Raw genomic sequence first — 22,837 nt, 5'->3', positions numbered from 1 at the left:
GAAATTAAACCTAAAACTTCCTTGTTTTTCAATTAAATATCTCTTACTGCATCCCTGACTTACAAAAGCGCGGGAAAATATTCAAATTCAAATCAACGAATTTGAAAGTATAACATAAACGTAATTAAAGAAAGTATAACACTAAACGTATTGTACCCTGCTTTTTCTAGTAGAATCACATCAAATATGTTACCCAGATAAAAAAGATAGAATTTATTCGTTTACGTGTATATTCCAAGATAGCCGAGGAAGCATAACGAATACAAATCTGCGGCAGATTACCCAGAAGAAAACAAATCCTTTTCAATTACTGGTATACAGTAGAATGCACGTTGTAATCTTGGTCGTTGGATATATCCCTGCTGTGAAATCCTCAGGGAACTCCCCCGCCTTCTACGTAAGGACGCTCCAATGAGCAGAAATCCTTAACGGATACATCTCCGTAGTCCCCGGACGATCGTCAGCAAAATTTCAGATTTTCACCACATATGGTACTTACGTGCCATTCTTATACGCACACTGGCAAACAGATAGGGAAAACTCGATCGTCTTTTCATCTTACGTACGTGTCCCCATTACAGGCTCCCCCAAAACACCTGATAAAATATCCAACCTTGATCGTACATTTAATCAAACTCGCATCATACTTTTACAAAATTTTTCTAATTTTTCTTTTTCAAATTTTGAAAATATAAAAAAAGTGATTAGAGGAAGAGATTGAGGATGTTTGAGGACATTTTTTGCCACTTGATAGGGTTTTAATTGTTGACCTTGCTATAGAGTAATTATCCGAAGTAATAAGTTATTAGTTTTTTTGAGGTTAGGTTATATTACCAAGCTTCTCAATCAGAGGAAAAGATTCAGGACGTTTGAGGACATTTTTAACCACCTAACAAAGCTTTAGTTTAAAACCTTGCTAGAGTGATTGTCGTATCATAACCTCTCTTTTTCGAGGTTAGGTTATATTATAGAGCTCCTCAATCAGAGGAAGAGATTCAGGACGTTTGAGGACATTTTTAACCACCTGACAGAGTTTTAATTTAAAACCTTGCTAGAGTGATTGTCGTATCATAACCTCTCTTTTTTGAGGTTAGGTTATATTATAGAGCTCCTCCATCAGAGGAAAAGATTCAGGACGTTTGAGGACATTTTTAACCACCTGACAGAGTTTTAATTTAAAACCTTGCTAGAGTGATTGTCGTATCATAACCTCTCTTTTTCGAGGTTAGGTTATATTATAGAGCTCCTCCATCAGAGGAAGAGATTCGGGACGTTTGAGGACATTTTTAACCACCTAACAAAACTTTAGTTTAAAACCTTGCTAAAGTGATTGTCGTATCATAACCTCTCTTTTTCGAGGTTAGGTTATATTATAGAGCTCCTGAATCAGAGGAAGAGATTCAGGACGTTTGAGGACATTTTTAACCACCTGACAGAGCCTTAATAAAAAACCTAGCTAGAATGATTGTCGTATCATAACCTCAGTTTTTTCAGGTTAGATTATGTTCCAGTTTGTCACAACTATCTAAATGGATACTGTCTAAGAATGAAAAAGTATATCCAATCCTGAAGATACAATCGGAGGAAGCTACTATCGATTACATAGTCGATGGTGAACAGGCAATGTCAATAATAGGCACCATAGAAGAAACACCGTCTGCGGCTAATGTTCCGGCAAATTGGCTTCGCGAGCATAGACGCCGTTTTCCTCTCGGGAGGAATCTACAAGTACGAGTGGGTTTTCTCGCACCGATTTTTCCCGTAACTACCTCACGTCCCGACGATACACGTTCACGTGCCATAAAGGACCCCACCCCCTGCTAACCGAAAGTATTTGTAAGAGAGGATTGCTGGATGGGGAACCACCTGAATTGTCCTTTTTAATTTTCAGTCAAAATCTAATTTTATTGTATAACTTTTATGAAAGCAACACTTGTATTTTGAAGTCAGATTATTAGGGCTGTATAAGTTACATTCTTGTATGAGGCTGCGCACTCTTTCAGACCCGACTGAGTAATATTACGCAAAGAGGTGACTGTTTGGATCTTGTCACGTGTGACACGTGGTCTCACAGGTGACACGTGCTGTTTTAGAATTGATCATGTTACTTTGCAATTTTTATAGGAAGTGACACTTAACACTTTCGGACCCAACCATGTAATATTACACATTTCACTAAAGCAAACATCTATACACTTATTTAACCTAATATCGAATGTATTATTTTTTAATCATGATATTTAACCAATGACACTGCCGTAACACTTTCAGACCCAATCATGTAATATTACATATTTCACTAAGACAACCATCTATACACTTACTCAGCCTAGAATCGAATGTATTATTTTTTAATCATGATATTTAACCAAGGTGTTGCCGTAACATTTTCAGACCCAATCATGTAATATTACACATTTCACTAAGACAACCATCTATACACTTACTTAACCTAGAATCGAATGTATTATTTTTTAATCATGATATTTAACCAAGGACGCTGCCTTAACATTTTCAGACCCAATCATGTAATATTACATATTTCACTAAGACAACCATCTATACACTTATTTAACCTAGAATCGAATATGCTATTTTTCAACTATTGTATTTAACCTTAACCTATAATCTCTTCAGCAAGTGTGTCAGACAAAAAGGCTTAATTATTATTGTAATATTAAGATAGGCTAAGAATGTTCAAATGTTAGGTACATTTTGGGTATGGATCATTGGTGGACAGGTTGTGACTAATATTATTTTTCGACCATTATATTTAATCTTAACCTATAATCTCTTCAGCAAGTGTGTCAGACAAAAAGGCTTAATTATTATTGTAATATTAAGACAGGCTAAGAATGTTCAAATGTTAGGTACATTTTGGGTATGGATCATTGGTGGACAGGTTGTAACTAATATTATTTTTCGACCATTATATTTAACCTTAACCTATAATCTCTTCAGCAAGTGTGTGAGACAAAAAGGCTTAATTATTATTGTAATATTAAGACAGGCTAAGAATGTTCAAATGTTAGGTACATTTTGGGTATGGATCATTGGTGGACAGGTTGTAACTAATATTATTTTTCGACCATTATATTTAACCTTAACCTATAATCTCTTCAGCAAGTGTGTCAGACAAAAAGGCTTAATTATTATTGTAATATTAAGATAGGCTAAGAATATTCAAATGTTAGGTACATTTTGGGTATGGATTATTGGTGGACAGGTTGTAACTAATATTAAACTTGAAACTCAATTCTGGTAAGAATGTGAGTCAGATTTGTACCTCAACAGTTGCGTCACGTGTGAGATATTATAAAGCAGGTGGTTAAGTGACTTGATACTTTCAAGCCAGATTGTGTAATACTACTCTATGAAGTAACCAATCGAATCTGTTAAACCTTTCTCTACATTCTCAAACGCTAACTCGTTCAGTACAATACGAAATAAAGGCAGAAATAATCGTTGACTTTTGATCCGCAATATGGAAGATGAAAGGTATTACGCGGGAAAAGGAAGCCATGTTTTTTAACTGTGTTGCCGTAAAGGCACGTATCGACTACTAGTATAACGAGCAAGGATTTAAACACAACTTTCTGTCGTCTACAATAAAGTCGACAAGCCGGGTATTTAAAGAAACATTTTAATTGCAGGAGGTAAGCAGCTTACGTGCCCCCCTCTCGTGCATTAATAAAAGCGACCCTCCTATTATGGGTTGTGAACGAAAAGAGCGGGGTATTGTATCTGCGAGAAAGTAATTCGACTTTTCGTTCGGAGAAAAACTTCTTTCGACGAACCTTCTTCGACTCTGGGAAAACGAACGGTAACAATGGAGGGCATTTGGTAAGACGCGAAGGGGGATAAGGCTAAATTGAAAAGAAAATTAAAATAAAAAAATTTTATACGAGTAAAATTGTCTGGTATTCTTTACTTTAATTTTTTATTCTGTTATTGTACTGACTTCACGCTATATGTTGGCATACTATGTATATTATGTATATGTATGTTGATATGCTAACGAGTAGATGTACTAACATTTTTGATGTGCTGATACATTGACATGCTGACATGCTATATGCTGATGAACTAGCATGTCAATGTACACTGACGTGTTAACATATTAACATATTAACATATTAACATATTAACATATTAGCATATTAACATATTAGCATATTAGCATATTAGCATATTAGCATATTAGCATATTAGCATATTAGCATATTAGCATATTAGCATATTAGCATGTTAGCATATTAGCATGTTAGCATATTAACATGTTAGCATATTAACATGTTAGCATATTAACATGTTAGCATGTTAGCATGTTAGCATGTTAGCATGTTAGCATGTTAGCATGTTAACATATTAACATATTAACATATTAACATATTAACATATTAACATATTAACATATTAACATATTAACATATTAACATATTAACATATTAACATATTAACATATTAACATATTAACATATTAACATATTAACATATTAACATATTAACATATTAACATATTAACATATTAACATATTAACATATTAACATATTAACATATTAACATATTAACATATTAACATATTAACATATTAACATATTAACATATTAACATATTAACATATTAGCATATTAGCATATTAACATATTAGCATATTAGCATATTAGCATATTAGCATATTAGCATATTAACATATTAGCATGTTAGCATATTAGCATGTTAACATATTAACATATTAACATGCTGACGTACTAACATATTGACATGCTGATATGCTGACATGCTGAAATACTGATATGCTGTTATACTGTATGTTAATACCAACGTACTGATATGCTATATGTTCATATTTTGGCACACTGACATGATGATATACGTATGTATGTATTAATACACTGCCATACTACATATTGATATGTTTAAACATATTGATATGCCAATATTGTATCATGACAATACGTTGACATGCTACCATCTTAATAAATAAATTTTGTCATTAATAAAAACACCACTAAAATGTAAACCTAAAGTACCCCACAAAGGCTTAAAACAAAGATAAACAAAAACCGAGTGTCAAATGAAATTTCACATAAAAAATATCAGAGTTGCATATCAAATTTCTCTATAGTAATTTTAATAAATATTCCAAAAATTCTACACGACTCTAAACACTACTAACAAATGTTAATCAAGTATAAAAAGAATAGAAAATGAATAAAATGCAAAATTATGTAGGGGTTAAAATAGTCCTGTAATTGGGCATTAGAAAAGAAGAGCTTAACTCGAAGGGATGAAAAGCTCACTTTAGAGAGCATGATAATAAGTGGACACGAAAAAAGCGGAACGAAGGCTCGATCTCGCGGCGCGCTAGGAAATAACATGTGGAAACGAAAACCACGTGGAGGATGCTTTATGGGGGTTTCCTTGAGAGTTGATGGTATGCCTTGTTACCGGGAAGAACCGTGCTCCCTCGGGTAATATCGTATACAATTATGTCCACAGAAAGGAAGGCATACATTATGGATACTGGTTCTATGCCTGGTAAATCATGTCGCAGGCTTGGTTAACTCTGCAAATGATCTGCTGAATCACGCCTCGCTACCTTTCGGACAATAAGCAAGCCTTCCCTTTCTTTACGATCGACGTTTTATTTTTCTTCTTTTATACGATTCAGATTTACAAATTTGTTGAAAAATATTTATACGTTGATTTGTGTATACAAATATTTCGAGTGAAAATTGATTTCAAAGATGAAAATTAGTTCGTACTTTTTATTGTAGATTGCATATATGAATGTGCATGGTATATACTATATACCTATACATATTATGCAATAATATTTATATATTTAAATATAATGGTTCGTAATAAGAAGAGGTTTTATGTAATTATTAATTATGCAATTTATATAAAATTTGATTTGGTAATTCGATAAAGTAAGTACGTAAAACATTAATTACATGATTGTTGACTAAAGTAGAAGCGAAAATAGGAGTTGTTGAGTAACTCCTGTTTTTCGAAATAGTAGTTTATTGTAAAGTAATTAATTTAAAAGGTTACAAGTATTTTGGAAGTTTCATTACTATCTAAAAACAACTTTTGAAGATAAAGCTATTTTTCAAAGCCAATAAAATCGATATTAATTGATATTTTTTAATGGAACAAGTAGCGCCATCTCTCCGGCGATCAGGGTGAACTACACACTTTTCAAACTGTAGTTTAATTAGTTCTCATCTTCTACCGCCGGATGGCGCCATATAAGACAGAAACCCTTAAGCTAATAAGAATTAACCTACGAATGGTTAAAAATTGATAATGGTTTGATAAAGTCAAAAGAATTCGATTTTAATTGGTCTTGCACTCCGATGTAATTCAATTCATATTGTCAATTAAGCTAATAAATTCAACTATAATAATCGAATTGAACCGAAACAATACATTTCGCGCCGTCTACCGGTAGAAAGTCGGAACTAATGAAACTACAGTTTCAAAAGTGTGTAGTTCACCCTGTTCACAGAAGAGATGGCGCCACTTGTTCCATTTTCGAAAAATTCAATTAATATTGATTTTATTGGCTTAATTAACGTTAATATACATCAAATTACATCAGAAAGCAAGAATAATTAACTACGGAATGTTTTGACTTCATCAAACCACTATCAATTTTTGTCGGAACTTCGAAATACCGTGATGTTCCGATTCCGACTAAATTTTGCAAACAAGCGCCGTTTTTCAAAAGAAAACATCCGCAATAACATTTTTGACGACTCGAAAGAAATTTTGTATTATTTTAATGTCATTTCCTACCTTATTGACGATTGACTGTTCTGAATCTGTCCTATCAGCCTGCCGCTACTGTCGGCCTCTCAAATCTTGTGCTACACTGAATGATGGTGACTTCTTGCCGCCATTTTCCCTAGAAAAACTTTTGCTCTCGAATGTACAATCCCTATACTTAGGTATAATATTCGCCGCTCCTTCTTATCAATGAAATATCGGAAATCTGTTACCTTTTCCTATCTTAATCGTTTGTAAAGAAAGGATGGATATATTTGCCGCCAGTATTATCGTTTTTCTCGCACTCATGATAGACTCAGTGAATAAGACGCGGAACTGAGCATGCTCGTTAGCGTACAATTAAATTATTAAATAATTCAAAGAGTAACTTTAATATCTCATAAATTAATGTTTAATAATGGACATTTGAATTGTTTAAATTGATATACAATCCCCTTAACATTTAAATACTCTTGTATATATAAAATAGTCAAAGTACCCAGCATTTCCAAATTTTTGAAATATATAAAACTGACGTGCAATAATTATTAATGCTATATTATTAGTTTTACTATAAGCTTGTTTTATAATAAGAACAATGACGAGATTGCGCAGTGATATTTTAGTCGCACTCAAAACTATAGTATTTTAACCTTGTAATTAAAATATGATTCTTCTTATCAGTCAGTTCTCTTTTTAATTTTATGTTATTATTTTAAATTATGACATAGTGAAATTTCTTTTTTAAGCCAATTTTTGAGCGAGAGAAATAATGAACATTTTTAATACAATTTTATGAAATTTGCCTTATTTGAAGCCAGAAAATGATTCGAATTAAATCTGTATTTATTTATACTACATTATTTTCATTTTTAATGTTATTTCTACTATTGTACATACTTGGAGCTGCTCGTTATGTTACGGATTTTGAAGAAAATACTTGTGATATGACATACATGTTTGAATATCCACAGTATGTGGTACGTAAACTCAACATAAAATTCTTGAATTAAAGTATGAATGTATTAACAATGAATTTATGAAGAGGCTATAAACTAAAGAAATTTTATAATAATAGTTTGATTAAATATTAAAGAAATTATAATTGTTAATATTAGAGAATATCCTTGGATGACAAACTAGAAGAACAATATCAAAGATATGGATTGTACGCATATGGAGAAGGTTTCATTACAGAAAAACTTAGAAGAATGTATTTCACAGGAATACCAGTTCTTTTTGTACCAGGCAATGCTGGATCTCACCAGCAAGGTTTTTATAATCTAATAATCACTTTATAATAACTCTAATAATATTTTAAGTATTAAATATTAAACATCATTCTCTTGCTTTTAGTAAGATCCCTTGCTTCTGTGAGTTTAAGGAAAAGTTTAAAAGATAGAACTCCATTTCATTTTGACTACTTCACAGTTTCATTTGGCAAAGAGTATTCTGCTTTATATGGAGGTAATTTATTTAAGATATCAAAATATCAAATATAATGTGAAAAGATTATTCTTTTCAATTTATTTCTCCTAAATTTATTATGTATTTTTGTTATTAAAATACAAAATAATCAATTATTTATTAATTTAAGGTGTACTAATGGAAGAAACATTATATGTTTCGCACTGTATAAAAAAAATTTTAAGTTTATACAAAACCAATGTAGAGAAGATTGTACTTATTGGACATTCAATGGTAAATATATATAAGAATATTTACTTTAACAGAAATATAACTACATTTTATTTTTCCAGGGAGGTATTATAGCTAAAGGTTCTCTATTATTGACCCCAAATTTAAATGCTAGTGTTGCAAGTATTATTATTACTTTGGCTACACCTCATACTCCTGTGTTAGTATTAGATAGTACTTTTGCTAGTTATTACCATAAATTAAACAGTCGCTTAAGCGAAATAAAAGATGCAGGAACAAGTGTAGTATCAATAGGAGGAGGACCACGAGATCTACTTGTGCCTTCAACACAAATTGTAGATTCTGCAGCAGATATTAATATTCTGTCTCCAGCTATACCAAGTGTTTGGAAATCTACAGATCACCTGTGTATTCTTTGGTGCAAACAATTAGTGTTTTCTATTGTGCGTTCATTATTTGATTCTGTGAATTATTTTCAAAAACCTCCACAAATTTTCTCTAAGCCTGAAGAAAGAATGCAAGCTTTATCATATCATTTTCATCATGTAAGAAACCTTTCTAACTTTTTTTTACATATGAAAACTTTCTTCTGATTTCTTAACTATTTTTACAGCATACTGCTGGCAAAAGATTATATATTTATGAAGATATGATACAATTTAAACCTGGTGGTGAATGGATAGAAGATATTCGGAAACAGTATACATGGACTAACAAAAATTTATCTAAAAAGACATCTTCTATTTATCTTATGATTAGATTGAGAGATGAACCAGATCATTTGACTATTGACACTATAAATTTAGAATCTAAAGATTGGTTATTTGTGTGCACAGCATCTATTATAGAAGGACAATCAAGAGTTTGGTAATAATATTTTTTTACGTTTTTTATTATATTATAAATTTATCATAATACTAAAATAAGTATTCTGTTTAGCAATTGGGGTTGGAACTTAACAAATAAAACAAGAATTTCGGTAGATCCTTTACATCGTTTAAGAAAAACTGTTGATTTAAATTTTCAAGAAATAAAATATCCTGGTGTGACACACATTATAGTAAGAATTACTCCAGAGGATCTAGACAATTTTGTAGCAGTAAATGTTGACTTATATTCTTATGATACAAGAGTTATACCTATTAAAAGTGAATTATCTATCTTAAACAAATTACTTGTAAAACGTCGAATGACGAAGACTGATTCTGGACATATTAGATACTATGCCACTTTTAATGATATAAGTGCTATAGCAGTTGAACTTAAAGCATCTGAATGTACAGATCCAAAACATCATGCAATAGTTGAATTATTGGAACCATGGAGTGTTGGAGTTACACAAATTCAATTTTTCACTGTTATGTAAGTATATCTAAATCCAGTTAACCCGTAATTGATAAGACAGAAATTATGAATTTTGAAAATTTCTAATGTTTAGCGATGACGGACCGAAAACACTGAAAATTCAAACTAGACATGATACTTCTAATGTATCTGCAAATCTGAGAATAACATTAGATCCTGCATGTCTATATACAATTAATATTCAAGAAAGTGGTATTATAGATAAAATATCTTGTATTGTAAGAGATCGTTGGTATCTACTATATACAACAATTATTAGTCTGCTCCTAATATTTTTATCAATCAAAACTAATCATGATAACGAACAAATTCCAATAGTGCTGATTACAATATTCTTCTCATTTTACTATAATTTAATATTTGAATCTTTAGTTTCTATGGCTATTATTTGTGTATTTATTATTGGATTATGTTGTTCTGTTATATTCCTCGGATCAGTGGCACATAGTATTGCTGTCAGGTAAGAAAATTTAGTTATATTAGTATATATATGTTAAATTTTACATTATTTAAATTAATTTCAATTTTCAAATTTTGTTTAGATTTCTAGCACGCGCAATAGCTTTCTCAACAACATGGTCAGATTGGCTACTTGGTGGATTAAATCAGTTACCATTTATTACCACGATTCTTGTTTTATCCTTAGTACCAGCAACTTGTGGAGCCTTAGCTATGATAATTTCAGTTTTCTTATATTTTCTAAATTTAACAAAAATGTACGAAGATTATTTGGAAGAATTATTAATGGCTTCATTACAACATTTTAATTGGATACGGCCATTTAGAAATGCGAAAAATAATCCTGAAGAACAAGAGAATACAAGACAGAAAATATTTAACCATCTTATTTTCTTCATACTTTGGTGCTTTGTTGCAATTCCAGCAGTACCATCTGTACTTGTTTGGGCAAAAAATTTCAGGTTTGTAATACATCCTTACATTATATATTTATACTTACTTAAAAAATAAGATATTAAATCATTTTAATTAACATTTTATACATTTATTTCAGTTATGATATGAGACTTTCTACTGAAGATCCTTTGTTACTTAAAAGTTGGGTAATTCTAGTAGCATGCAGCACATTAGGGTGGGTACAAATTCCTTCTAATGATGGAATTCGATCTAAGATATTGTCTAGGATATTATATTTTGTTGGTTGGATTGTACTTTCAATGGGAGCAGCATATCATCCTGCTTTTTATCAGTATTATATGCCGCCCATTGTAGCTGGAATTATTGCTATGGTTGCATTAAATTTTGTCACTTCATAGCATTCAATTTATTAATTTAATCTTTTAACATGTAAATTTTTGACTTAATATACGTTAATTTTATATTTAAATAAATGTATATAATTTATTTGTACAGAAAGTATTTGTTAAAGGACTGACAAGGAAAGGCACGGAAGTGCCCCTTCCGATTTTGACGAAATTTCGTATATTTGTGAAGCAGGCAAGAATAAGGGACACGTAATTTTTTTATCGGCCGAAACAAAACAGCTTTATTATTAAATTCTTGCAACAAGCATTATCGTCGTAGTGTTGACGAAGCTACTTCAATAAAAGCTTAACTAATAAAAAAAATACGTGTCCCTTATTTTTTCCTGCTTAACAAACGTACGAAGTTTCGTCGAAATCGGAAGGGAAAACTTAAGTTGCTTTCCTTGTTTGTACATAATATAATAAAATGATATATTAGGATTATGTAATTTTATTAATACATTTTATTAAACCGTTTATATTTTCAATAAATTGTTTTTATTTTCTCCCTTCAAATAACTTTATAAATAGTTGGAAAATAATAAATTCTTTATACACCATAAAATAAATTTATTTATCATCTATATGAAAAAACGATATACAATTGTAATATTCTTGTACGATTCATACTTGCTAACAACCCATTTAAGAGTATTGTGTGCTATTTTCAATATTTAACATTAATATTCGCTCACAATTTAAGAAACACTTATAAAAGAAAGTTGGATTTATTAATAACATTATTATTACGTCTGTTAAATGGCTTAATAATCGTTCAAATTATAATAAACTAATTATACTCAATAATAGAAATAAACTGAATTTTGTACAGACACATGTTCTATTCACTGTAAGGTAATGATATGCACATTTGTATAAATTAACAAAACAAAGAAACCATTGCATGTATAATTATCATAAAAATATGGCAGTAATCTAAATGTACATGTTAATAATATAATGCCCATTCATTTTCTTGAAGAAATGTGTCAACTACTTCCTTCATTGCTAAGTTGGGGATTAACTGATCTTGAGTTAAGCGAACTCTAGTAACTGGATCAAAATGTCCCACCCTTTGCAAATGCTCTTCAATATCTTTTCGTTCATATGTAATTCCACTTGGCGTAATTACAGGCTCTTGTAAAATTTCAAAACTAATCTTTCCACACAAATAATCAGGTACTTCCCTTTTCTATTAAATATTTTCATAAAAACCACAAATAAAACAATTATTTTCATTTATAATGTGGTTGAAGTATCACTTCTAAAATTCAAAACTATAAACTTACCCTTCTTCTTTCATCTACTTTCGCAAACAAGTCATTAAGCTGAGCCATACACGTGTCCCTTTTCTCTTCTATTTCTTCTTTCTTTCTTGTAAATTCATTGGACACACCTTCGCCTTCAGATTTACCATTTGTTTCTTTTGTCGTTTCTTGTTCTTTTAAAGCAGCCAAGCTTCGTTCAGCATCTTCTACTATTAACTGGTTTAAATATGATTGCAGTTCAATATCTTGAGCAATCCTCTGTTCTTCTCTTAATTGAAAGAGACGTTTTCGTGCTTGCCTTAAAATACTGGTCATATCATCACCATAGTTTAACTTTTGTTCCTTAGCCAAATCCACAGCTATCCCATTATGATTGAGATATATAACCACGTGAAGGGCAAGTTTCACATTCGTGTAAAAACCATAAATATCACAAAAAAGAATATTTACAAAACATTTTTATGTAGTCATGTTTTAATACAATAGGAAAAAGGCATATCATGGAACTACTAATTGTGGACATCAATAAATACAAATATTACAGTTCTTAAAAAATGCAAATTCTCTAATATTAAATTAAATATATATAATTATTCTATTAAGATTAAACATAACTGAAATGTTTATAGAATTTATAGTATTTTCATAAAAATGATTCAAACAATGATAAAATATTACCTACAGCTTTATTTCTTCAAAAGATGTATCATAATTAGTGTTGGGATCCAAATATATTGCAAACAGGTTTAAATTTAACTGAATGGTTTTAAATAGTTCACAAGTACTTAAAAGATGAAAAATGATACAGTGAAATCTCACTAACTAGTATTTACCCATATGAGTTTTTCCTAAGTTCTTTTCATGTAAATTTTCTTGCTCTCTAATGGTACTTTACCACCACTATAGTGTATGAGAGATTTTTATAATCACATTCGGCTGATAAATTGTATTCATTATCAGTAGTGGATGGAGCCAAATTTAACTGGTCCCACCTATAATTTTCTGTGTCTGCAGGCTACAAGTCCAGTTAATGAGACTGCACTGCACTTGCAAGTATACTCAGACCTTGACAAGACAGGTTCAAATCTTTTATAAGTACTTAAAAAAATACAAGACTTTCAAGTATAAGTAAACCTTGACCCAATATATTCAAACCTTTTATAAACACTTTGTTACTCTTTTATCTTTCCTTGTATACTGCTCATACAGATCTGTTTATAATATTGAATTATATTAAATGTATCTTTAGAATTTTGTTTTTTAGACTTTGAGTACTATTTTTATTACATTATATTCTTTCATGTTATACAATATTTATAAGTACATTCTTGATTTCTACCAGTACTCATTTGAAGATTCTGAAGCAGTTTGTATGACCTGAGTACTATGCAAAAATGTAGAACAAAACAGTCTCTGCCGATTAGTGTTTGAAACATAAAGTTGAACTTTTGCATTGGACTTATGAGTACATATAAAACTTGATCCCATCTCTAATCATAATCAGAAATCTATAATTCCTAACTAAAGATGTGGATACATACCTCTTTGTAAATGTTTAACAGCCTCACCAAAAAGTTCCATTTCAAGAAGAGCAAGACCCAAAAAAAAATGACCTTTTACCAGACATGGATCAATATCGAGAGCCCGTCTGCAGTCTTGACAGGACGATTCCCATCGTTTTAATTTTAGGTTACACAATGCCCGGTTCGTGAAGTATAATGCTTGGGTTGGATTTTTAATCTGCAGGAATAAGATGCAGTGTCGTAACTTGCCTGCATATGTTCATAGTGACACTCACAATTGCTTTGGTGTAGCAGTACGCAGCATCCTCATATTTGTGAAGATTGAAAAGTCGATTTCCTTGTTCCTTCAACTCCTTGTCGGAGAGATTAGCGGTTGTATACATCTTACTCATTTTGGCAACAAATTTTGTGCCGTATTGGACAGTTTTCTACATATGAATTCTTATCTGCTAACAAAACTGATACTTTTTTCAGGAATAATTACCTGAATTGAAAACAAATTGAACAATAAAATAATATTGTATAACCTTAAACAAATGCGCGATCTTCCATTTTCCTCGTACATCTGTCAATCATTAACTAAAGTGTGACAAAGAAGTATATAAACAAAACTGAAGGATGTTAAGGCGCGTTTAGATTAAGTGACTGAATGGTCGTATTTTTATGTCTTTCCCTATGACTACGTTTCCATCGAGGGTCCAAATCGGGTCAGAGTCGGGTTAGAGTCGGGTTAGAGTTAAGTTGCCTTGCCTGTTTCCATTGGATCAGAGTTACGTTGGGGTTGGAGTTGGGTTGAACATTACCAACTGCACAAAGTCAACTACCATATTCTGACATGTAAAGGAGAGCAATATTAATTTTACAATATCAAAATAACATACAAAAATTATTTCTCAGATTACAAGATCACCGACAAAAAGTAATAATAACCTCTTCTACACCGATTAATACAACACGTGATACACAATGCAATTTGGATTTGTTATGTTGGCAATACGAACTCGACTCTTGTCGTTTCCACCGAACCTCAACTGAACGCTACCCTAAAATTTTGTAGGGTAGAGTTCAACTAAACCTTTGGCGTTTCCATCGTACAAGCGCTGACCCCAACCCGACTCTAACCCGACTCTGACCCGATTTGGACCCTCGATGGAAACGTAGTCTATGATAAGCATACACATGAAACTAAGTTATTAATAAATTATATTTATTGTAAAATGTACAAATAAACGCCAGATATGTTTCTAAATTTAATTTTAACGTGTATTCAAGATAACAATGCTCAATCTTCTTTTAATAATGATTTCTATAGTACAAATGTAAACATTTTGAGATAACTATTGTTAAATTACTTTTATATCTGCAGTTTTACTATCATCTATATAACAAAAAAAACAATGGTTTAATTAAAAATATACAATTTGTATTTGGAGACCATACGAGTTGTTTGGTTACGCTGTTAGACTATTTTTCATTTACGAATTTGCGCGGTGAATTTCTGAAATCTATCTACGTTGACAATTATTTTTTATTTTATAATAACAATATTTTATTATTGCACAATGATAACACCGGTTTTTATATGTTTATCTGGAAGCAAATGTAAGATATAAACCTTGTTCAATTTACTAATTTTAATAACAGTAAAATTTTAAACGAGTTATTAATATGAAAACTATAATAAAAACAGTTTTATTTTTTAAAAACTACATCTTTTACTAACTATTGTTATTTAAAATTGTTTGTGCAACATTTTTCTTTGTTTTTTATAATATTTGCAATTATTTAAAGTACTTTATGTGTTATGTGTATTTTAATAATTTCAATTGATTATTAAAAATCCTACTATATTATATCTTAGATATACTATACATAGCAATAGGTTTTTTAAAAATAGGGTGTTCTCCATATTCTACAGTAATTCCCATTCTATGTTCCAAGAATTCTAACATTTTTCTTGCAACCATTTTATTATTATCATGAACTTCTGAATGTTCTAGATATTCATGTATCTGCAACAAACAATACATAGTTATAACAGAATTAAAATATATACACAGTAAAAATTACCTTCATCCATTGACAATCAGCAATTTCTCTTACACATTTTTTAATTTCATTATCAATAGGAGACAAATAAGCTATTACATATATATCAGAACAATTAAATGCATGATTATGGGTATGTCTGAAAGTTAATAGACATCTAAAAGTAGTGTGAATACCAGTTTCTTCTAAAACTTCCCTTTTTACTGCTTCTTCCAGATCTTCACCTATAATGAACAAAATATTATTAATCACATAGTTTGAAACGTTATTAACATGTACCTTGATTTGGAATAAAACTGTACCTGGTTCTACGTAACCACCTGGCAGTTTCCAACGTGCTTTGTCTGCATATTTCTCTTTAACTACTAACATTTCATTGGTTTTTTCATTATAAACAAATGCACCAATTCCCAAATTAGTATGAGCATAATGTGGAACATTGCATTCTTCATCTTCAACTAGCCATCGATAGAGCATAACATATTCTGGCTTTGCATGATGAAACTTAAATCCTTCTTTTACAAGTATAGGTACCCATTCTGTATGTGGTAAATGTACACGAAACCATATTGTACGCCTTTTTTCTTTTATCCATTGCTGTAAAGATACTGTAAAAATAATATTTACATTATAAATATTTATCCTTTGATTAGATATAATTTTTAATTTTGATTTTCTATTTTATTACTAGAAATAAAGTAAAATAATAAAGGATTTTTAATCTGATAAAATAAATAATAAATTATAATTTATTTAGTAATAGTTAGTATATTACATACTTGTAAGAAGACGTGCAAATGCTTCGGCATTACAAGATTCTTCATTTGAATCGATAGTTACGCCATTGTAATGATCTTGGCATCCTTTAAAGCATTTAGAAGTCATAATTATGGAAACTGTAGCATAGTATGATATACAATACGTAACGGGGAAAAATGTTGTCCGATATTTAGAAAGAAATTGTTGACGATTTAAGATTGTAATAATATGACAAAGTTTTGAAGCAGCGATACTATACATTAGAACAGTTACGAATCTACGTAAATGATAACTATTTTGAAAAAATCTGCGGAGTGCTTTATAATCTTGTTCTATGCTCACTATTGAAAGTCTTTACGTAACAATAATACAATTTTTTATTCTGATATATATCACGATAATTAACATTAACGTAAAGCATTCTAACCTAACATTTTATTTTACATGTACGTTTTAAGTCTAAGTCCATTATGATTTTAATTTAATCGACATTATATCGCAAAGTAATTATTGATTTTTTTCAATAAACGTTACAAAATTAATAACTATCTTAAATACAATTATTTATAACATGTACAAAATAAATGATATACATAAGATATTTTCTAAATGTGTACTAAAATTGTATATCATACAGAACAATAAAAATATATTGTTAATATGTATATCAATTAAATTAAATATATATTTTTATTGTTTCAGTAATGATTTAACAGAACAATTCAAGTGAATACGACATCATAATATGAGGAAAGATTCAAGCACAGTGTAGTCTTGCTACATGGCTACAATTTATCTAAATATACAAATAGTTATTTCCATTGATAATGTTTCTTTATCACCGTAGCACACAAAGAAATGCAGACATTAAATTTTCAATTTAAAAAACTTAATAATTCCGAATTCAAATTTCTCAATTTAGTAATTCAAGTTTCTAAATGTAGAAATTTCATATTTCCAAATTTAGATCGTTGGTAATATTAGGAATCGAACATCGTATAGAATGAGTTCCGTTGATATGACCATTTTTGTAAATGTTACCGCTTCTACATTGGCTTGTGGGGCCATGTTGCGAAACTCCATTGAGCTAAAGTGTACAATCTCGCTGTTTGTTCCAAAATGACTCTAAATCTTGGTATGTCTTACTAGTAGGAACATTATAATGAAGAGCTTCGCAGATGCGACAGTAGTGCTTCGAAATACTACCAAAATAGCCGTGTTCATTAATTACTTTATAATACTTGCGCCATTCGTGATATTCAAAATATTTATCATCATGCTGATTAAGGTATCGAATATAATCCGCCAAAGCAGTTGGATTAGCAAAATCGCTAACATGAAGGAACGAATGAGGTGGTAATAGCCGTTCACAATTTTCTTTCGGTGCACCCATTATTACTGGAACAGCTAATTTATGATAACCATGCCAAAATACTTTTTCCGTTAAGTATTCTTTGCAATTCGAGTTCTCGAAAGCAAGATAAAATTTATACGCATTTAGGGTCGCACAGTCTTTATCAAAATGACCGGGACATGCGGTGGTATTACCGTTCAAACATTTCCCGTATATTTGTAAATCATCGCCAAGAATTGATTTCAATTCGTTCACATATTTCCATCGTCCGTTTACACCTACACAGTTACTGCCCATTATCGTAACTAGTTTAGTTTTTAATTTTTTAATAGAATCCTTTAAGAAATGCGTTTCTGTGGAATTTATAAACGCTTTAGCAATCGTGCGGCCATACGGTATTGGTATATCGCTGTCCATGCGATAAGTCATAGACCAGTTGAACAGGCCATTGTATTTTAATAGTTCTTGATTGCCATAGAGAAAAGTGTGCATTGGTGATTCGTCCGTCAAGAAGATCCATCTTTGGTTCTGTCGAGTTCTGTATGGTAATTCTAATACGCTTTTTGTCAAGTGCAAATGAAACACAGTGGCATCAGCTGTATCAATATCTTTCGATTGATAACTTAATACACAGTTATTTACTGAACAACCTTCCCACGGTGAAAATCTAAACAGCAACATTAAATTTATATTTTGATCGGAGAAATGTATTGCTACGATCGAAGTTAATAGTATTGTATGTTATTAACTTATTATTAGAGAAACGTTTGATGTGTCTACGTTCCAGGAATTTTCCATGCTTCCAAATTAATATTAAGTAAGGTTCTTTTTTCGTATTAATTATTGGTGGTGGTAAACTTCCCTCGGGAGATAGCAGCCATTTTCCAAGCAAAGACATCGCACCATTCTGATAAAAATAAAGAGGAAAATATAATAAATTTTATTTAAAATATTTCCAAATACATATTCTTTTTATTAAACAAAAATTATGAAAGGCATCTGTGATTATTGTTAAATGTATTATTAAGGTCATGACTCTGAGTATGTTATAAAGATTTTAATATTTAAAAAGAATTCTGTACAATTTGGCTTTTTATTTTCTTTAAAATCATGTGTTTTGAAAAGTTAACAAAATTCCGACATTAAAAATTCTAATCTGACCTAACCTAACCGTGCCTAACTTTAACAACCTAACTGAACCTGACTCAAAGTTATCCCTTTGTTGCAATCTTCAGAACAATACTCATGGTGATGACACTAACACATGTCACAATATTTTCAAAACTGATAGTTCCCTTTTTTTTGAATATTAAAAAATGTTAAATTCGTTGCTTTTAGCAAATTAATATCGTACCTGCACATTTGTGAAATTTTTATTTTTCGATAATATTGTGAAAATGTTCTGACGTTTTGAATACTTTGCTTCTTCGTCGATTTTCCCGCCAATGAAGTCCGGAAAAGTAAGGAGAACCGTAAGAAAAATCGTCGAACCAACAAAAAGGAATAATAATATTCTAACATATCGCGAAATCCCGAGCATGGTACTTCCGACTATTTCGACGACAGAACGTAGCAAGTGCTAACCGAAGCATATCGGCACTTGGTCGTGACTGCGTTCCTCTTCTTCACGAAGCTGCTTTTCCTTTTTAAAATTACATAAAGTTAGCAAACAAAGTGGGATTTATGCGTAGGTTGAGAGTCGTTGTAACAGTATTTCATTCGACCTAAATGGGTGTTTAGAAAAAGTGTCAATAAAAAATAATACGGTGAAAAGAAAATATTTGGAAAAAAGAAAATAGGTCTGACCAATGGCCAAAGCTACCTTTGACGTGTGTTGTAAGTGATCTCGATTGTCTTGGTTAGCCAAGTGTGACGGTCCTCAATAGAATAATTGTGAACATTGTCCTAAGCAATAACAAACGATCGCCCTGTACTTCCAAAAGTATAAAGATGTCGAAAACATTTATTATTAATACTTATTATTAAGTAAACACGTTACTTTTATTTGTACATTATTTATTTACGTATTTATTTTACTATTTTAATATAACTGTGTTAAGATTAAATTTCTTAATATATTGTTGAGGTAATAAAAACAACGATAAACGTTAGATATTTATAAATTAAAAAATTGATATAAATAAGTTTTCACTTTTTATAGATTTAAAGCAGCTATTTATATTACCTGGTTTCACGATTGTTGTCAAAATAAATCTATAGAAAATTAGCTTATCATAGCATAATCATAAAATAATAAATGTTTCACATAACCTTTCTGTATTTCAATTTATGCAGTTTCAACATAGATAAATAATAAAAGTTAAATATTGAGCGAGTTAAAAATTCTTTCATCACTTCTTTTGAAACTTTGAAATTTTTAAAAAGAAATACGGACTAGTAGTGTCCTTCTTGTTCACGCATGCGTACTAGCTCATTGCTCTATACTGCGCATGACATTGCGTAGCTTTTACAAAGAGAAATATAAGTCTCATAATTCCCAAGAATTATGTTCCTGTTAATAAAATATTAATTATATAATTAAATAATGTAGCATTACATTAGATACACATATATATGTATTCTGTAATAATTTTTGTGTAACGAATAAACCAGATCTAGGAATGTTTTTCTAGAAAAAAACTTTAAGATGGTAAAGTTGGTAACACAAAATATCGATATTTCTACATTCGTCTAAGATATAACGTATTTCCTCTTTCCGTCGTTGCACTGCAAAGGAACCGCGTGCTACGTTTATCCAAAATGGTAAGTTCTCGTAATAGTCTCGAGAAACGCAAAAAATCAAAAGAATCATTGCATCGCTTAAATGGGAAAAGCTTAAAATTAAAACCGAAAGGAAAATTAGATAAATTAAGTAAAGAGAAAATAAAGCAGAAAGCAGATAAAAGTCTCGAGCCCAAAAAGATTGTAAACACCTTAGACACCGAGAAAGTTATATCTAAAAAATCAGTTAATAAAAAATTAACAAACAAAATTCAAGAGAAAGTTGATGTAGCTAGAAGATTATCGCTTCGTTCATCTCAAAAAAAAAATATTCATGAAGTTGGAAAGGCACAGCTTACGAAATTTAAAAACCACGTGGGAGATTCTAATAATTTGAAAGTATGTATTAAAAACTGTTATATTGCAAAGTCATTGTTTTTTATAAGGGACTTGCTATATCGAGATTTATAACTTGAGATACATTAATGAATAGAAAATTATTTTTTATGCATCAATGACTGTTCTGCTTTTAGATTTCACAATTTAGATTCCATGCTAATTACATTGTCTAATCGTTTTCAGAGTAATGAAAAAAGAAAAACAGTGAAAGCAACGAAAAATTCCAGACCTACGAAATTACAGTCGTTAAAACGGAAAAGATTAGAAAGTGATAATAATAAAGAAAATACAAATTCTTTGAGTCTAGAAGATTTATCACGAGAACATATAGTACAATGTATTAGTGCTATATTTCATTTAACTGAAGAACAATTAAAAAATAAAAATGCATTATTTGATGGGGAAAGTACACCAATATTTATGCAAGTAACTTGCATTAAAGTACCAAAAACACCAAAAAGATGCATGAGAATGTAAGTTAATATTTGAAATTTCATTTTTAAAACATAAATAATGTTATGTATGTACAATGTTTAACTTGCAAATGATTATACTCTATAAATGCCAATGGATCCTTATGAGGAATCATGATTATATTTTTAGAAATGATGTCTTCTCTTTTTCTAATTCAATATTTTATTTTGGTAAAATGTACTAACCATGTTATTATTTATGTTTTAGATTATTGCCACATTCAATAGTATCTTCAGATGATGAAGTTGCGTTGTTTGTTGGTGATCTTCAAAAGGGCAGAAGAAAAGATTATGAACCAACAATAGAACATTATCAAGAGTTATTACAGAAACATAGTTGTACAAATATAAAGACTATAATACCAATGAATCAAGTGAAAACAGAATATGATCAATTTGAGTTAAAACGGAAACTTGTTAATAGCTACGATCATTTTCTTGTAGATGGAAAAATAGCAGGTCATTTATCTCACTTATTGGGAAAAGAATTTTATACAAAAAGAAAATTGCCAACACCTATTAGAATGCAAAGTAAAGATTTAAAGCATGAAATAGAATTTGCATTGAGAAAAACTCTTATGCAAATACATTCTTTTGGCGATTCTCACATAGTCCAAGTTGGACATACATTAATGAACGTAGATGAGATTTTGGAAAATATATTAGCAGCATGTAACTATTTGTCCAAAAATTACCCAGGCGGTTGGGATAATATACGTTCGATTCGTATTAAAACAAGTAATAGTCTTGCCCTTCCTATTTACACAACATTAAGTAAGTTTTATTACTCAGTCGTATTACATTTTTGTGAGATATTTTAACATATCCGAATAACATGATTTCCTTTTTCAGAAAATAAAAACTCTGTTAAACTACCAGTAGTAGAACCTAAGAGACCAAAAGCGTACCGTGATGTATCAGGCGAGTTATCTACTACACCTAGTAATACTGTTGTGACTGTGACTCCTGAAGGAAGTATTACTGTTGACAGAAAAATAAAAAGATTTAGAAAACCAACAACAGAAGAAAATTAATACAACTTTTTGTATTACTGTATTAGCTAGGAAATAAAATTGAAATTACTTTTTTTATATATCATGTTGATTTATATTATTTATAATAAAAATAAATTTCAAATTGTATCTTTTGTTATTTTACATATTTTAATGAATAACCATAGATGCATATTTTCCTTAATTTTATATTTAACATTCGAAGAAAAACATT

At 30.3% G+C, this 22,837-nt stretch overlaps 5 protein-coding genes across 12 annotated transcripts; 2 read left to right on the top strand and 3 right to left on the bottom strand.

The window, feature by feature from the left end:
* The first annotated feature begins 6,437 nt into the window (after positions 1–6,437).
* Positions 6,438–11,151, top strand: PGAP1 (GPI inositol-deacylase). Of its 2 annotated transcripts, XM_012283559.2 has the most exons (10): positions 6,439–7,758; positions 7,897–8,050; positions 8,135–8,245; positions 8,376–8,479; positions 8,539–8,982; positions 9,051–9,304; positions 9,377–9,799; positions 9,876–10,262; positions 10,345–10,722; positions 10,815–11,151. In XM_012283559.2, the coding sequence occupies exons 1-10, from the start codon at positions 7,603–7,605 to the stop codon at positions 11,074–11,076; spliced, it is 2,673 nt and encodes an 890-aa protein (XP_012138949.2). In that variant the 5' UTR covers positions 6,439–7,602; the 3' UTR covers positions 11,077–11,151. The 2 variants fall into 2 exon arrangements, with proteins under 2 accessions (XP_012138951.2, XP_012138949.2); XM_012283561.2 differs by lacking the exon at positions 8,539–8,982 and having other exon boundaries at positions 6,438–7,758.
* A 622-nt stretch (positions 11,152–11,773) lies between these two features.
* STUB1 (STIP1 homology and U-box containing protein 1) lies at positions 11,774–14,572 on the bottom strand. 2 transcript variants are annotated; one of them, XM_076532664.1, is made up of 5 exons: positions 14,383–14,572; positions 14,131–14,313; positions 13,874–14,072; positions 12,354–12,691; positions 11,774–12,256 (listed from the first exon to the last, which is right to left on the bottom strand). In XM_076532664.1, the coding sequence occupies exons 2-5, from the start codon at positions 14,245–14,247 to the stop codon at positions 12,014–12,016; spliced, it is 897 nt and encodes a 298-aa protein (XP_076388779.1). In that variant the 5' UTR covers positions 14,248–14,313; positions 14,383–14,572; the 3' UTR covers positions 11,774–12,013. The 2 variants fall into 2 exon arrangements, with proteins under 2 accessions (XP_076388779.1, XP_076388780.1); XM_076532665.1 differs by having other exon boundaries at positions 14,131–14,301; positions 14,383–14,571.
* Positions 14,573–15,256: 684 nt separating this feature from the next.
* On the bottom strand, positions 15,257–17,112 carry LOC100875788 (uncharacterized). Of its 2 annotated transcripts, XM_012283565.2 has the most exons (5): positions 17,091–17,112; positions 16,684–16,767; positions 16,207–16,512; positions 15,926–16,128; positions 15,257–15,867 (listed from the first exon to the last, which is right to left on the bottom strand). In XM_012283565.2, exons 1-5 carry the CDS (start codon positions 17,095–17,097, stop codon positions 15,706–15,708), a joined length of 762 nt encoding a protein of 253 aa, XP_012138955.1. In that variant the 5' UTR covers positions 17,098–17,112; the 3' UTR covers positions 15,257–15,705. The 2 variants fall into 2 exon arrangements, with proteins under 2 accessions (XP_012138955.1, XP_003702578.2); XM_003702530.3 differs by lacking the exon at positions 17,091–17,112 and having other exon boundaries at positions 16,684–17,084.
* Positions 17,113–17,719: 607 nt separating this feature from the next.
* On the bottom strand, positions 17,720–20,535 carry LOC100883951 (glycoprotein 3-alpha-L-fucosyltransferase A). 4 transcript variants are annotated; one of them, XM_076532658.1, is made up of 5 exons: positions 20,203–20,535; positions 19,840–19,922; positions 19,372–19,741; positions 18,767–18,924; positions 17,720–18,684 (listed from the first exon to the last, which is right to left on the bottom strand). In XM_076532658.1, the coding sequence occupies exons 3-5, from the start codon at positions 19,555–19,557 to the stop codon at positions 17,751–17,753; spliced, it is 1,278 nt and encodes a 425-aa protein (XP_076388773.1). In that variant the 5' UTR covers positions 19,558–19,741; positions 19,840–19,922; positions 20,203–20,535; the 3' UTR covers positions 17,720–17,750. The 4 variants fall into 4 exon arrangements, with proteins under 4 accessions (XP_076388773.1, XP_076388774.1, XP_076388775.1 ...); XM_076532659.1 differs by having other exon boundaries at positions 19,372–19,659; XM_076532660.1 differs by lacking the exon at positions 20,203–20,535 and having other exon boundaries at positions 19,840–20,034.
* A 125-nt stretch (positions 20,536–20,660) lies between these two features.
* Positions 20,661–22,752, top strand: LOC100884064 (ribosomal L1 domain-containing protein CG13096). 2 transcript variants are annotated; one of them, XM_012283566.2, is made up of 4 exons: positions 20,661–20,780; positions 21,321–21,610; positions 21,819–22,384; positions 22,463–22,752. In XM_012283566.2, exons 1-4 carry the CDS (start codon positions 20,778–20,780, stop codon positions 22,642–22,644), a joined length of 1,041 nt encoding a protein of 346 aa, XP_012138956.2. In that variant the 5' UTR covers positions 20,661–20,777; the 3' UTR covers positions 22,645–22,752. The 2 variants fall into 2 exon arrangements, with proteins under 2 accessions (XP_012138956.2, XP_003702567.2); XM_003702519.3 differs by having other exon boundaries at positions 20,714–21,137.
* The last annotated feature ends 85 nt before the right edge of the window (positions 22,753–22,837 follow it).

This window comes from Megachile rotundata, chromosome 6 (assembly GCF_050947335.1).
Source record: "Megachile rotundata isolate GNS110a chromosome 6, iyMegRotu1, whole genome shotgun sequence".
Classification (NCBI taxonomy): domain Eukaryota; kingdom Metazoa; phylum Arthropoda; class Insecta; order Hymenoptera; family Megachilidae; genus Megachile; species Megachile rotundata.
Note: the sequence above shows the minus strand (reverse complement) of the source record. Positions and strands in the feature narration are given on the sequence as shown.

Bases quoted from the DNA above. Each gene is read 5' to 3' on its own strand.
- LOC100875788 (XM_003702530.3), bottom strand. From the start codon at position 16,924: ATGTATAGTATCGCTGCTTCAAAACTTTGTCATATTATTACAATCTTA. The intron at 16,513-16,683 runs GTATGTAATATA...TTATTTTTACAG, and splicing joins ATTTGCACGTCTTCTTACAA to TATCTTTACAGCAATGGATA. The intron at 16,129-16,206 runs GTACAGTTTTAT...TGTTCATTATAG, and splicing joins AGGTGGTTACGTAGAACCAG to GTGAAGATCTGGAAGAAGCA.
- LOC100884064 (XM_003702519.3), top strand. From the start codon at position 20,778: ATGGTAAGTTCTCGTAATAGTCTCGAGAAACGCAAAAAATCAAAAGAA. The intron at 21,138-21,320 runs GTATGTATTAAA...AATCGTTTTCAG, and splicing joins GAGATTCTAATAATTTGAAA to AGTAATGAAAAAAGAAAAAC. The intron at 22,385-22,462 runs GTAAGTTTTATT...TTCCTTTTTCAG, and splicing joins TCCTATTTACACAACATTAA to AAAATAAAAACTCTGTTAAA.
- LOC100883951 (XM_076532658.1), bottom strand. From the start codon at position 19,557: ATGCTCGGGATTTCGCGATATGTTAGAATATTATTATTCCTTTTTGTT. The intron at 18,925-19,371 runs GTACGATATTAA...TATTTTTATCAG, and splicing joins AAAATTTCACAAATGTGCAG to AATGGTGCGATGTCTTTGCT. The intron at 18,685-18,766 runs GTTAATAACATA...GTTGCTGTTTAG, and splicing joins AAACGTTTCTCTAATAATAA to ATTTTCACCGTGGGAAGGTT.
- PGAP1 (XM_012283559.2), top strand. From the start codon at position 7,603: ATGATTCGAATTAAATCTGTATTTATTTATACTACATTATTTTCATTT. The intron at 9,305-9,376 runs GTAATAATATTT...TATTCTGTTTAG, and splicing joins GAAGGACAATCAAGAGTTTG to CAATTGGGGTTGGAACTTAA. The intron at 10,263-10,344 runs GTAAGAAAATTT...AATTTTGTTTAG, and splicing joins GCACATAGTATTGCTGTCAG to ATTTCTAGCACGCGCAATAG.
- STUB1 (XM_076532664.1), bottom strand. From the start codon at position 14,247: ATGAGTAAGATGTATACAACCGCTAATCTCTCCGACAAGGAGTTGAAG. The intron at 12,692-13,873 runs GTATGTATCCAC...ATAATGGGATAG, and splicing joins TGTTAAACATTTACAAAGAG to CTGTGGATTTGGCTAAGGAA. The intron at 12,257-12,353 runs GTAAGTTTATAG...AATATTTAATAG, and splicing joins AAGTAGATGAAAGAAGAAGG to AAAAGGGAAGTACCTGATTA.